Source organism: Mirounga angustirostris, unplaced genomic scaffold, assembly GCF_029215605.1.
Source record: "Mirounga angustirostris isolate CCGP_5_RB_7025 unplaced genomic scaffold, mMirAng1.0.hap1 SCAF_3, whole genome shotgun sequence".
Lineage (NCBI taxonomy): Eukaryota > Metazoa > Chordata > Mammalia > Carnivora > Phocidae > Mirounga > Mirounga angustirostris.
In genome coordinates, this window is record NW_026991711.1 from 115,564,803 (window position 1) to 115,579,887 (window position 15,085).

A 15,085-nucleotide genomic window follows, 5' to 3' on the forward strand; every position below is an offset into this window, starting at 1 on the left:
TGTCAGTCAGTGTGATCTATTAGAACGAACTCTGGGCTTTAATCCCCAACTCCCCTAAATGGTGCTCTTGCCTTGGACTGGCAGTTTGACATCTCTGGAGCTCAGTTTCCTTGTCTGTGGAAATGGAAGGCAATTGTACCTGTCTTGCATATTTCGTGGAGTCCAGATGCTCAGATAGGAAAGCCCCTTAAACCACACCGTGTGAATAGGCTGTTACTGGTGACCCGTCAGCTGTATGATTTCTCTGTCCGCAGTGGTGCCTACACACACACAATTCTCAGAGAGCTGCGTATCTATCATGCCGCCTGCATGTGCATTCGTTTTTATCCCTCGGAGTCTCTCCTTTATCCCTCATGACCGTCAGTCTTGGCGCAGTTTGCGATCAGTTCCCTGCCGTCCTGTCTTCAGAGAGGAGCTGCTCCTCCCGCATCATTTGCCCAGCCAGCCGGGCCGGGGAGCATGTTGGCTTCCCTTTCTCCCTGGCATCTGTAAACCGCTCTCTACCTAGAGCAGACACTGTCAATAGGAAATTGCCAGGAATAACACAGCAGAGGAGGAACCGTACGTGGTTCCCCTGGCCGCAGAGAGAAGAGACAAGTCCACAATGTAATATACACTTTCTTGACTTTGTGATGCCCCCAGGTATCTTTCCTTTTGGACAGTCGTTCCCTTTTTCCTTGCTAGCGGAGTCAGTAAGGCAGGGAGCAGAGAGTCTGGACAACCCCCCCCCCCCCCCCAACCACCACCTCTTGTCCTTTGCCTGAAGGTGGAGCTCATAATGTACACTTCCCCGATATGTCCATTCATCGTGGCCAGGACAGTGTTTTCGCGTCACGCTTCTCCCTGGGCTCCCTGCGGCGAGGAGGCCGTGGCTCAGGCTGGCAGGGCCCAGCCTTTCGGTAGTGACAGCACTCTTGGAGCCTGGTTTCCCTAGATGGATGTCCCCCAGGGAAGCATCTGCAGCTCCACCCCTGGAGGCATTTCAGCCATTCCCCTAAAACCTAATTGAGAGGAAAATGACAAGACAGAACAAATCCCCAGCCTCAGGCACAAGGGAAGGTTTGGTCAATGTGATTTTTACTTACTTTTATTTTTTCTGTGTTCCAGGAGGATTCACATCCGCCTCCCTCAATCCCCAGCCCTGTGCCCTCCTGTGAATTGGAATTTTCTACTCTGTGCTTTTGCTGTCCTGTGCAGCTCACTGCTTTCTCTTCTCTCTGGTAGGTCAGCAAGACCGGTGCCGAGGGAGCTGTTCTCGATGAAGCTAAAAATATCAATAAATCTTTGTCTGCTCTTGGAAATGTGATCTCTGCCTTGGCAGAAGGGACAGTAAGTGATCCTATCCCCTCTATTAAATGATATTATGAGAAGTCACTTTTTGGGTCTGTGTCCTCTCTTCGCCACATACCCCAGAGATTAGTTTGTTTTTCTTTGGAAAGGAGCAGAGGGAATCCTGGCTGTAGACATCCTACTTGCTGGGAGATCTAGTCCATTAAAATGTATGAATGGTGATGCTAATTTCCTATGACCCAGGTCCCAGACTGGACACTCTAAACGTTGGCCAAATCCAAAGACTGGGCAACAAATTCTTATTTTACACATGTTTCTAAGCCCAGTGTGCCCATTGCTAACTTGCTTGTGTTTTCTCTGTGAATGGACAATGGCTGTAATAGCCAATACTTTTTTTTTTTTTCCTAAATAGAAAACACACGTGCCATACCGGGACAGCAAGATGACTCGGATTCTTCAGGACTCTCTGGGTGGGAACTGTAGAACCACCATCGTTATTTGCTGTTCTCCCTCTGTCTTCAATGAGGCTGAGACCAAGTCAACACTGATGTTTGGGCAAAGGTGGGTGTGGTCTCTCGCTGCCATGCTCTGAGTGAGTTGGGGAGGGGCTGGTGTCAGCGAGGATGTAGAAGGAGGGGCAAGCAGTCCGTTACGAAATTGCAGCTAGCAGGTGTTGCCTGTAAACTTGAGGCATCGTCGGCCGAGGCCAAAAGAATAATTATGTTTTAAAAGAATCCACAGATATATGCCAATCAGAGGTATGATATTTTTTAAAAAATGCTGAAACTTATTATAGATGTGACTGCTGGTAATTCAGTGGAGTGTTGCTTTTGTTCAGCTCAAGACTGATAGCTACCTTTAATTCCAGTACTTGGGAACCATTACAGAGTTGCTAATAGAAAAGCCAGAAACTTGGATGAATATAGAGTAGTTGCGTGAATATAAAAGGGGGGGCGAAGGAAATCCTCATACTAACCCTGGGAGTGGGAGGTACACTGTGGGTACTGAGGAGAGGGCACAGTGGCGGCCATCTTCCCACCTTCGGAAATGTCCGAATGAGATTTCCGGGATCTCGGAGAACTAACAGGTGGGCAGGACAGTGCAGTAATCCCGAGACAACATTCACGTGCGTGGGTTAGTGCGGGCCTTCCTGCCCTCTCCTGCCCAGCACCCCCTGCTGCCCAGAGCCCGCCTCCTCCAGCCACGGCCCCTTGGTGCCAGTTCAGCATGTGGGTTCCAGTGCCACCATGCCGTTCAATTCTGAACAGTTGTGCAGTCTTCAGAGAAGTCACCAGTTCTCTATGGGCTTCACCTGCCTTATTTGTAAACGGATGCACAGAGCTCTCCCCCTGCCTTCCTCCTGGGAGTGTGTTGTGCGGTCATGCCTGAGAAACAGTTTAAGATGCCTAGAGAAAGGACAGATGGGGGTGGGCAGGCCACGTGGGAAATTGTTAGGGCTTGTTTAAACTGCATTAAACCCCAGTCATTTCCTGAGCCCACAGCAGAACATAGAATTACGCAGTCATGGCACCTGTGGGATGTCTAAATAAATAATAATTACATTGAACTATTGTAGAACTAATCTATCTTTTAAACTGGATTTGGGTCCTTTACTTCTCAAATCAGTTCCTCTAGTAGTCAAATGCTTAGGTCATTGGATTGCAGGAGGATAACGCCTACTTTTCTCAAGGGTCATGGGATACCTATAAACCAGCATCTGCTTATGGGAAACACAGAATACTGTGGTGATCAGCTTGCCTGTCCTGTGTCTCCTGGTTTCTTCATCTTAAGCTTTAACATTTTTTTCCAAAGACGTGTTTGAGCAAACCAGCAGCAAATGCATTTATGGAGGAAACATCTCTTTAAAAAAAATTTCTGACTTGCAAAGTAAAAATAATCTGAATCGTTGCAAGCCAGGGCTGTCCTGGGGCATAGGCTGTCTGTCTCAAGGTTGCTGCTGTGAGTGGGCATTTGCAGCTGTCTATAGGAAGAGTCTTAGTATAAGTCCAAATGATTAGCTTCTTTCTTCTGACCTTAGAGAGGCAATCGTCAGCATTGTCATGATCGCTAGGGCTCAGCACGTGCTGGGAGTGGCAAATCCTTATAGCAGTTCCTGTCTCAGTGTGTGCAGAAGATGACATTGAGGCTTGGACTCAAAGCTGTTAGGTGCCACGCATGAGCCCACATAGCCAGTAAATGACTAAACATGTAGGGGACTGTAGTATTTGACCCACAGCTTCTTCTATGCAGGCTGCTTGATCAGGATCCTCGATGAGCTCAGGCCTCTGGGTCAGTTCCAGTTTTGAAGCCAAGTTCTGCCACCGATCCATTCCTCTCTCCTGTTTACTTCTCTCTGAGCTTCTCTGTCCTCGTCCGTAGGGAGAACTCGAATGCCTACCTCTGAGAATTGTTGGGAGGGTTAATGAGTTGCTTCAGCTTTGACTTAGCACAGGGGCGGGCTGGCATGTGTTAGGGTGTTCAGTGGTTGCAGGTTTCCCTTTGCCTCCCTCTTCAACAGTGTGCAGGCTGGGAAGGTCCCAGAACAGATGGGACTGCACGGAGTGGAATGGAATGTATGGGATGGACTCGGGGAGAAGGGGCCGGACTGAGTGAGGTAAAGTGAGAAGTAGGTTTCTAGAATGAAAGGCTAAAGAAATACTGATGCTAATTTGGGGTTCCAGGAAATAAAAATAAGATGTCAATTATCTTTTTTAACTGGAATGGGTTGGTCTGCCATCTTTTATCAGAGTCATCTGGATACTAGGCTCCATGAGGGTAGGAACGGGGTTTATCATCAGCGTCAGTCATCCCAACAAGCATCCAGCACTACTAGTATAAGTAGATGGTCATTTAATAAATGCTTATCGAATGAATGAACGGTTGAGTCAAATGCTTGTTGTGTAGGATTCCTTAGAACATTAGGGCAGGTGTTGAACTGTGACACCATTATGTCCAGAAGTTTGGTTAGGTTTAGATCTGGTGTGTTTTCCAGCCCTATAATTAGAAAGGTGTGAGGTTTGGTTCCTCTCCCTCTATCCCTGAGTTAGTTAATGGATTCTTCAAGGACGTCTAACTTCTCTATGGGGCCCATACCTGCTTTACTGTTAAATGTACACATTGAACCCAATTACACAGCAGACACGAGTCTGAACATCGGATTAGACATGGTATCTGATAGCTAATGAGATTAAGCACTTTGAACTCAGAAAAGACTGCTGGGCACATCTCAAATGCAGTGTAATGAGTGTTTATTATGCTCTTGTTGCAGGGGTGGCCAGACCTTAGGGCTGTACGAGGTTCCTTCGTTATTCCCATGTGGTTCTTTCAAGGATGTGAATGAAGCAAGTCCATGTTTGTTGCTAGGCTATTTTACTGTATTGATGCCCTGAATAAAACAAAAGTATGTCCTTTGAAGCAGTGGAAACATGATAGAGTCTACAAATGCCCGAGAGCAGCCTACCAAGTGAGCACTCTTTAGGATTCTAGATTAGGCACTGGAATTAAAAGGGAAAAAGGAACACTGTCTGTTTCTTGGTTTCAGGGATGAATTCTGGCTCTTGTATTTGGTCAGACCCGTGTCCTTTGGTCACCCTGAGTGCCCAGTATTGTGCTAGTAAAGAAGTAGGAGCCATTTTCTGTGTTCTCAAGAGCTTTTTTTTTTTTTTAATTTTTTAAATATTTTTGTTTATTTATTTGACAGAGAGAGACACAGCGAGAGAGGGAACACAAGCAGGGGGAGTGGGAGAGGGAGAGGCAGGCTTCCTGCCGAGCAGGGAGCCCGATGTGGGGCTCGATCCCAGGACCCTGGGACCATGACCTGAGCCGAAGGCAGACGCTTAACGACTGAGCCACCCAGGCACCCCCTCTCAAGAGCTTTTAATCTAGTTAAGGAGGGGACACTTGAATTTCTAGGCAGCCCAGAGTCAAAAAGCTGAACTGTGGGAAAACAGAACACTTCCTTCTTTTAAGGGATAAGATACTCAAATTAGAACACTTTCACTGATTTTTTTTTTCTTTTGGCTTCCAGCATTTTTTTTTTTTTTAGTCTTTAATTACTCTTCCAAAGTACTTTCATAGCACTATTCAAAAAGGATATTTGTAAGTTTTAGAAGTATGAACTCGAATCACCCAGTTATCTTGGAAGCCTATTTAATGTACCTTGATGGGGGAGTAATGAAGGAAAAGGGGGTCCCCTGGGGGCAGACCGATCAGTTTGGAGAAGGCCTGAATCAGCACATCTTTGACACAAAGAGTTTTGATTGATCTAACATGAATAATTCAAAGGCTTAATTTGTATGTTGTACGTAGAAGGAGGAGAATTGGTAATTTGGGGAAAGTAATACTCTTCTTTTTCCGAGATGTACTTTTGTTTGTTTTTTTTAAATTTTGCCTCCTCTTGCCCAGTTGTGTGGAAGCTCAATTAGTCCTGAGTGCTGTGCTTGCCACCAGAGCATGATATCAAGTTATCTGCAGTGGTAAGAGTGAGCACTCTGGCCAAGGGAGACCCTTGGCTATACTTTTGACATAAAATGGAAAAAGACTCAGATCACCCCCTGTTGCAGTGCTTGTTGCTGAAACACCAATAAGGTTAAATTTTGCTCTTAGAGGGAGATATACTGTGGGTGATGGAGGTTTAACCAGGTGCCAAATCCTCATCCAAATCTGTCATTTCTCAGTGTTTCTCAGGAGACGAGAGCTTTTCAAAAGACACAAAATTTAGAGCTTTTAATTTTTCATTCCCTATACCCCCGACTCACAAGCAAGGAAAATGGCCTCACCAGGAAATGGGAAGATGCTTTGCATCAGTCGTGTTTCCAGAAGAAGGTTAGGTGTTTTATGCAGGAACCAGAACTCAAAACACATTAGAAGGTGTGATGGTTTATGTGTCAGCTTGGCTAGGCTGTAGTACTCAATTATTTAATAAAACACTAATCTAGGTGTTGCTGTGAAGCTTTTTGTAAATGAGGTTGACATCTACCATCAGTTGACTTTCAGTAAAGCACATTGCTCTCCATAACATGGGTGGGCCTCATGCAATCAGTTGAAGGCCTTAAGAGCAAAAACTGAGGTTTCTCAGAGAAGAAGAAATTCTGCCTCACAATCCCTGCCTGAGTTTCCAGCCCGCTGGCCTGCCCTGTGACTTTCAGACTTTCCAGTCTCCACAATCATGTGATACATATAGAGTTATAATGTATAATGGAAGGAAAATGATGAAAACAAGAGGTTGGAAGATACCAAGAGCAAACATCTTTATGGCTCTTCCAGGGAGGCCAAAGTAATTAGAAGAGATTCCAGTGATATGTAACATGTATATGATTTAGAACTATGACCCCCAAGTATAAGTATAGACAAATATTGAGGAATTGGATGGGGATGGGATTTATCATGTAGAGTGATGTGAACCAAATAGTTCTAGGAAGTCCCCTCTTCAACAAGGGCTTGATTCAAGGGCCAAATTATGAGAATGCCTGTAGAGTGTTGTCACCCATGGGGGCTTAACCTTGGTGGTAGACATGGACATGGTTGGCAGTCCTAGACGCCTGGACATATGCTTCCGAACGTGTAAACTGCAAATTCAGGGACAGAGAGACCTAGAGGTGCTGGGCAGGAAATAGAATGCTCGAGTACAGGAGGGCAGGGTCTTCCTTCTACTCAGTGAAATATATCTAAGAGAATCCTTTTCTGACTAACTGACTCCCTATGGGGATCTCAGTTAGAAGATGTACTGTGGTCTCTGCTCTTTGCTGTGCTTGGTCTGGTGGTTAACATTCTTTTTCTTCCATTCTTTTTTTTTTTTAAAGATTTCCTTTATTTATTTGAGAGAGAACAGGAGGGGAGAGGGGCAGAAGGAAAGGGAGAAACAGCAGACTCCCTGCTGAGCAGGGAGGCTGACATGGGGCTCAATCCCAGGACCCTGGGATCATGACCTGAACCGAAGGTAGATGCTTAACTGACTGAGCTACCCAGGTGCCCCAGTTAACATTCTTTTTCAAAGGTGGTTAACATTCATTAGCATTGAGGTCTTTTAAAAACTGGGTCCTGGTTCCCTTCCTGTGGGGAAAGGAGGATGTTATATCTGGGGCAAGTCTGGATCATATATTACTTAAGCAGTGCTTGACTCTCTGAGGCAAACAGAAACAAAGAAAAACTGCAAAGCAGAGACCCTGATAACTGTACCCTGAAGATTTGGCTCATTAGCGCTGAGCGGGTCTTGCCGTTAGGGTATATACATGAGGTTAGTTAAGGTCTTCCCCTAAGTAGCCTTGGTTAGGATTTTGCTCAGTGCCTGCTATGGATATAACTTCTGGAATAGGCATTTATTTCTATATACAGCTTGGGGGCTCTGGCTAAAAAACCTGAGGGTGTTTGGGAATGAAGCCTCAAGACACTTCTCTATTCCTTTGGGAGTGATCAGGTCACATTGGGATTAACCAAATGTTGTCACAGTGCGATTGATGTATAAAAATGGTGAGTGAGCAGTAAATTTATGGCTAGAGTAAGGCTCCTGCAGATCACTGGTTTGTTTTCCTCTGTCGGGGAGATAGCATCCCTGAACTGTCGGGCTGGGTGGTCTTGCCATTCCTATATAGCTTCAGAGAGGCAAAATAACGCCTGCATTATTTTGAAGGTGATGTGAGAGTGGCAAGCTGGCACGGACTGGAAGTAGTAATAACATGGCCACGATTTGAAAAATTAGACTTGAAGCATTTCTGGCGACAGAAGCCTCAAGCTACAGTGAACGAGGGCGAATTTTACTAATTCTTAAGTGGAGTCTCACGTTGACTTAATTTCACTCCTCTTTTGACAGTTGGGTTATTTAGTTGTCTGCTTTAGGAATTAATTTGTGGAATGACATCTGTAGCCCTGGTGGGGGCTGGTGAGATTTCTCTCACTGAAATAGAAATCATGTCCAAAATGTCGTTTCCTGACAACAGTAATTAACCTGAATCACACATCAGATAATGCTGGCAAATATGACAGTACAAGAACTTGTGGGAGTTTAAAATGGAAAAGTGGAAAGCAAATAAAACAGGATATCACATTTTTAAATGAGGTTTCTGCCTTCTTATGAAGTAAATAATAAGTGGGATTCTGTCGTGGTCAGTTTCTTTTTTCCCTGGGCAGGTCTGCTTGTGTGTTCATTTCTGTAGGTAACTAGGTGAATCGTGTCTTTGTCTTTGGTGTCAGCTAGAGCTGTCACTGCCTTTGCTCTCATCACTTGCTCCCTTGGGTAACTGTCCAGACATCCACTGTGGCATCACCTGCCCCCCCCCCCCCAAGCCATATGCCCTAGAAAGTCACTCCATCTCTTATACTGGGAATGACAAAATGGTGGCCCTCAGACATGTTTGTTTGCCCTACACGTTATTTTGGAAAATTGTTTGAAACTGGGAGATACAAATAAAAATATTCAAGTGCTGACTCTCCTTGAAACATGGGATGAGAGTAGTGGGCCCTCTACTCATATATGGTGACAGCTGCCTGTGACGGGGGGCGGGTGGTGTGTGCTCAGTGGGGAGCCTTGGTTTCCCTTGGCTGGACTGAAACCATTAAGTGGCCCACCCGTCCCGGGAAACATGTGTTGACATGTGTTCAATGCATTGGGGATGATTCTAGGTACCAAATGTGAGTAACAGAAAAAACTGATTGCACTACTTCAGTCAGTTTATTGGTAGGAGAAACTGTAAGCTCTACAGGGCTGTAGACTTTGTCTCAGTTGCCTTGGTATAACCCCAGTGTTTCCTAAATGTTAAGATAGAAAGGAACCTTCTTAGGAAGATGAACCTGGCAGGGCCATACAAGATGCTTAGAGAAGGGTGCTGAGTGCTTGAGAAAGACCATCACCGTAAGTCAGGGCTGAGAACATAGATGAAGATGGTGGCAGGGGGAACAGAAAAAGGTGGCCCTGGGAGACAATTCAAGGGAAAAGCCTTGGAATTTAGACTGGTAGGAGGGAAAGGAGAAAAGGGAATTCTGAGTGTGGAGCCTTCAGGGCCGCGGTGCCAGTAACAGAGCGAGGAGGCAGTAGGTCCCAGGGTCCCCTCTGCTCCCCCAGTCCCAGCCTTCGGATACGAAAGCATTTGAGGCTTAATTGTATTCATGATGTAGCTAATGCTAATGGCTACTCTCAGAATTTTTCCCTTCCGTCTTTGACTCCAGGGCTAAGACCATCAAGAATACAGTCTCGGTGAATCTGGAACTGACAGCAGAAGAATGGAAGAAGAAATACGAAAAAGAGAAAGAGAAAAACAAGACTCTGAAGAACGTTATCCAGCATCTGGAGATGGAGCTAAACAGATGGAGAAATGGTAAGGAAGAATGGAGAGGAAGAATGAGGCATGAGTCTGTGTGTTCCTTCTCCTGGGACAGCTGGTATCCTGGGACACTTGGGAAGGAGGGGATCATGGCGGAGCTTGGTCCTTCCTTGCAACACCTGTGTGAATGAGCGATGTGTTCTCATTGCTTAGCACAGCTCGGCCCCGCCCCGACCCCGTCCCTTGGCTGACAGGTGTGCTTAGTGTGGGCAAGTGACTATTTGCAAGGTTGCCTTAATCTATTTCCAAAGCGATGCTCCTCTGTTAGTGTAATTCTCTCTGGTAGCCACATTTGAGGTTTTGAGGGCAGTGTCTGAGACTTTGTGGCTCAGACTGCTTTTGATTAAATGAAAAATGTCATTCTCTCCTATGTGAGTTTTGTAATTGACTTGGGGTTAAAAGTTACTGCTGGCAAATATTTGCATTTTTGAGAGGCCAACTGCTCTTCATGCTCTGCTTCTTCAGAGCCAGAAATAGAGGACTCCTGAAGCAGCTTCGTGCTAAAATGGAGTCTTATAGGCTTATTTCGTGACTAGTTCCCCCCCCCCAAAACACATTCTCTTTGTTTTACTCAAAGAAAATATCTCAGAGAGCTGACACACACTGGGTGGGTGGGTTGTGGGTGAGGCATTGAAGAGGGTTTCCAGATCCAAGTGCAGACAGATTATTTCGGAAATTTTAGCATTGTGATGGAATTAGAAGGTATAAGTCTCTCTTTTTTTTTTTTTTTTAACAGAAATAGGCAGGTTGGTGTGTTTGTAGGGGCAGAGTGGATAGTTGGAGATTCAGACTCTTTGCCATTGTGTCCACTATGTATTTCAGGCACTGCCGTAGACCTTGGTCTCTGGGGCGAGCATGGGAGCCTGGGGACTGCAGGCAGGATGGGGGCGGGACCCGCCTGTGTGTAACTGCAGAATTCGTGGCAGATCTTCTTGTGATTCTATGTTTGCCACTGTTTTTTGCTAGGAAAGGTGGGGTGCCAATGACCTACTATTCAATGGAAAAACAGTTGCGAAGCAAAACAGGATTCAAAAGAGGTTCAAGAAATGACCTAGTAGCCTAAATAACACAATTCTTTTTGGGAGATTTTCTAGCTGCACACATGTTTTGAAAGCTGCTAGAATAATTGAATAATTCAGCACCTGGGGCTGGTGGATGATTCCTTGCGATTTGGCAGGAGTTAGGAGAGTAGGGAGGAATGGTTGGCAAGGTGAGGAGCGGCTGTATGAAATTTTGTTCTATTTCTGGGATCCTCTTGGGTCAGTTCTCTGCTGGGCAACTGGAACATTCAGTAACACCTTTTGGTACAGAGAGTGGGGCTAGCCTTAGAACACTGAGCAGTGGGCAACTAGCCTCGTTTTTTTCTCTTCTGTCCTGTCCCTTGCCAAGCTCTCACCCTGCAATCCTCCATACCTCCACCAACTCTGTCCTCTGGGGTTGGCCTGCTGCCCTGTTTGCCTAACTCACCCTCCTGCCTGGCACTCTCCCCTTGCTTTTGGACTTTTAACTTGGCATCATTTTAATTATTTGTCCCACTTCATCCACCTTGCAGATCTACTTAGAAGTACACTGTTTTCCATGTCCCACAGGGTGAGATCCTACATAAGCCCTTACATACATAATTTAGGAAAACTCATGTATGGTTTCTGGCACATGATAGACTTTCATAGATGTGTGTTATGTAAGCATGTGTTTAATCCATTGCTGGAGTGGAAAGGGTGAGCCGTCAGTCATGGTCTCTGCCCTTACAGAGCTTACAGTCTGATGGGGGAGACAGACTCCAGCCACAATCAATAAACATATCTATGCTGCATACTAAAAAGGGAAAGGATAAGGTACTAAGTTATTATAATGGGCCCTGACCTTGACTGAGAAGTTAGTGAAGGTTTCCCCCGGTAAGCAACCTAGGGAGTAAGCAACCTAGGGAATAAGCTCTGAGAGAAAGAGAGCAGTTAGGAGCAGCAAGGTAGAAGTGGGGGTTGGTGTGGAGGAAGCCACATTTACAACATCCCGAGGGGCAACTTTGAGGGGGTTGGCAGCAGGAAGGCCAGTGTGGTGAGCTGGGCGGGGCAGTACTGGCCTGAGTTGGGTGGGAGGGGTAGGCAGGCCTTCTGTGCAAGGCTAAACAGTTTTGGTTCAGGATTTTGGTTATTATCTAGGAAGCAATGAGAAGCCTTCAAGGATATTCAACTGAATATCATACGATAAGATTTGCATTTTTGAAGATCCATTGGTTGTGTTGGAGAATGGACTAGAGAGGGTAGGAGAAGGGCCAGGAACAAGGATGGTCTTCCAGAGATGAGGTTACAGTAGTTGAATTGAGAGACAGGGCAATGGCAAGGGAGAGACATGGATGGACCAGAGAGGTATTTAGGAGGTAAAATCAGCAGGGCTTGGTGAGGAGCTGGCTATAGAGAGATAGAGTGCCAGGTTTTCCTGCTTGCCGTGTTGGATGGAGGGTGGAACCATTCACTGAGAAAAGAAACGCCAGAGAAGAACCAGACTAGAGACAACGGAGATGTGGAGGGGAGTTCAAGGTGCCTGTGGAACATCCAGGTGAAAATGTCAAATAAGAAGTTAGGTCGAAGGGTCTAGAGCTCAGAGGCACTGGCTGAGCTAGGGAAAGAAATGTGAGTTGAGCTTTAGGAAGTACATAAAGGCATAGGTAGGGGTAAGGGCCTCTGTAGAGAGAGGGAAGAGAAGAGGGAGAGAGAGTCTTGAGAGAGACCCCCCCCTCCACGATGACCATGTAATCACTGAGTGAATGTAATAGAGAAGGGGATCTGCAGAGCTCTCCTGTCCTGCCAAGCTAACATTTATGTTTTAAAGATAATTTTGGGGGGGACACCTGGGTGGCACAGTCCATTAAGCGTCTGCCTTGGGCTCAGGTCATGATCCCGGGGTCCTGGGATCAAGCCCCATATTGGGCTCCTGGCTTGGCAGGAAGCCTGCTTCTCCCTCTGCCTGCTGATCCCCTGGCTTGTGCACTCTCCCTCTCTCTCTCTGACAAATAAATAAATAAAATCTAAAAAAAAAAAAAAGGATAATTTTTCTGAAAGCAGAAGTTTTCAAATGTGGAGAACCAACTTCAGTGATACAAATTTGAGGCTGGAAGCGAGGCAGGTGGTGGCATCCTGGAGCTGGTCCTTGGAGCAGCTGTGAGTGAAGGACTATCTCAAGGACTGACTATGTCCCACATACAACAAAACAACCCCCAGCTTTTTGTTATGTGCCTAGGCTGGGCATTTAGTCCTCCAGCAGCCCTTGAGGTTTCAACAAGCTAGAAGGCCCACCCGAGGTGGCTCAGTCACTGACGGAGCAGGGATCTGAACATAAGGCAACTTCTGCAGGTTCACTGTCTCTCCACGGTCTGTGCAGTCTGCACATGGCCCGAGTGGTTTGTGTTCAGGCCAGTTAGAGGAGCATGAAAAATGCCACACCAGGAAAGAAGGGACCGGAAACTCCTTAGCAGTGTCCCGAGCACCAGGCCTAATTCCTCATCGTCATGAGAGCATGGCTGGTTCGTCGTGTCAACTGGAGAGCTGGGATTTTGAGAGGTGAAGTCGGGAAGAGGTGGTGCCCTCCACTAAAACCCAAGTGACGGGGTATTTCCAGCTTTCTTTTGGAATTTGACCCACACATTGGCTCTGAACTTGTAGGAGGCAGCCACTGAGCTCACCTCAGTGAATCCTGGGTGTTGATGTTTCCACATTGTGGGCTGAACAACTGAAAGCAGCACTGCCCATTGTATGCATTCTCCGCTGGGAAAGAGAGGTCCATCTTTGCATGGTGTGTTTATAATTCTAAAACTTTGGCTGCTCTAGCTATGGAAGAGCAAGAGAGAAGGAGTGGAGCTGAGAAAAAGTGTGCGTGTATACGCATGCTTGTGCTTTCCCCTTTCTGCTGTTCTGTAGACGGAGGTAGGAAAACCAGGGAGTCAGAGGATGAAAGAACACGATGTCACAATGGCATATCGGGTCCAGGCAGGCCATGGAAAGTGAAGAAGTTGATACAGTTGGTGGTAATGGGACTGTGCTGCAGGAGAGAGCATTCCCAGCCCAAAGTCATTCAAAAGGTGTGAAATACTACCCTATTCCATGCCTGTAGGCTAGTTCTGCCCCAGACCTCCACCACTACCAATTTTCAACTCCTTCTAGCTTCATGGGCTACTTCAAAATGCGAGCCTGGCAGTTTTCTCCTCTGGACATAGTAGAACTTGATTCTCAGAATATGGCCGCTGACTTGTAATGTATATAATTACACCCAGCCTTTATTCATTTCTGCCGTTGGCTTTAAGGCAAGGCTCAGGGCATATGCGTGCTCGCTTAAAGGGAGGTCATGCCTTGTTTTTATAAAGAAGGAATAAGGAGAGCCACTCCACTCCCCACAGTGCCAGGCTCCTTGGGTTACACGGGATAGGAATTGACCCTGCTTAGGTTAAACAAAACAGGAAAGCATGAGAAGTCTGTGAATGACTCACAGAACCAAAGGACAGCTGAGCAACCAGCCTCATCCAGCAAAGCTGGGACTGCTACAGAGATGCAGGGCTCATAAGGGGCCACACCTGGCGTGAGTCCCCTCTTGAGTTTTCTCCCCCTTCCTTACATTATCTGGATGGGTAGGGAGGCCCAGGAGAGAAGGGAGATAACTGTGCTTGGTGGTGTGCTTTGGTTGAGGAAGCCCGGGGCCCTCTGCTGTGTTCTCTGACGAATCCTGCATGTGCTGGGAGAGGTAATTGCTCATAAGGAAGTTGTGGTGCTGAAAGGAGAATGGGTGTGGAGTGACTGAAAAACACCTGTTCAGTACAATCTGCTAGTGACATCTTGTGGGCTGAAATCGATTGACAGTCCTTGGAATCTGGAAGCTCTGTTGGCAGCTTCAGCCTCAGGGATTTTGTTCAGCCTACCTGCTTAAGGACAGATAGATGGAGTGGGCAGTTGTCGGAAGCAGGATTGTTTTCTTTTTTCCAGCTCTGTTGTTTGTTCATTATATACATGGAAATGACTTGAACAATCAATCTTACAAATGGGGATAGATTTAGATAGCTGCATTCAGAGTGAATAATGGCTCCCAGTTCACCCTGCCCTGTCCCCCCAGTACATCCGGAAGACTCTTGATGGGGAGTTTGGGGAGGGAGGGCTGAGGGCCCAGGGCCATGACCCTCAGAAGGGGGATGGGCCCACAGTTCCCTGTTGCTGCCAGATCAGTCTTTACACATGCCCTCTTCTCTGATACTTCTTTGAATATTGTCCTTTAAAAAGCAATCCCCCACCACTCCAGCAACCAGGGGTGGGGGGTGGGAGGGATGGGGCGGCTGGGTGATAGACATTGGGGAGGATATGTGCCATGGTGAGCGCTGTGAATTGTGTAAGACTGATGAATCACGGACCTGTACCTCTGAAACAAATAATACATTATATGTTAAAAAAAAAAAAAAAAAGATAGTAGGAGGGGAAAAATGAAGGAGGGGGAATCGGAGG

At 46.4% G+C, this 15,085-nt stretch overlaps 1 protein-coding gene across 3 annotated transcripts in view; it reads left to right on the forward strand.

Moving 5' to 3' along the window:
• KIF5C (kinesin family member 5C) overlaps positions 1-15,085 on the forward strand; it is a 174,805-nt gene that overhangs the window by 100,341 nt on the left and 59,379 nt on the right. For all 3 annotated transcript variants that reach the window (XM_064586514.1, XM_045868902.3, XM_064586513.1), the window contains exons 9-11: positions 1,225-1,329; positions 1,703-1,851; positions 9,451-9,599. In XM_064586514.1, coding sequence (XP_064442584.1) covers positions 1,225-1,329; positions 1,703-1,851; positions 9,451-9,599 — 403 coding nt within the window. The remainder of the gene's footprint in view (positions 1-1,224; positions 1,330-1,702; positions 1,852-9,450; positions 9,600-15,085) is intronic.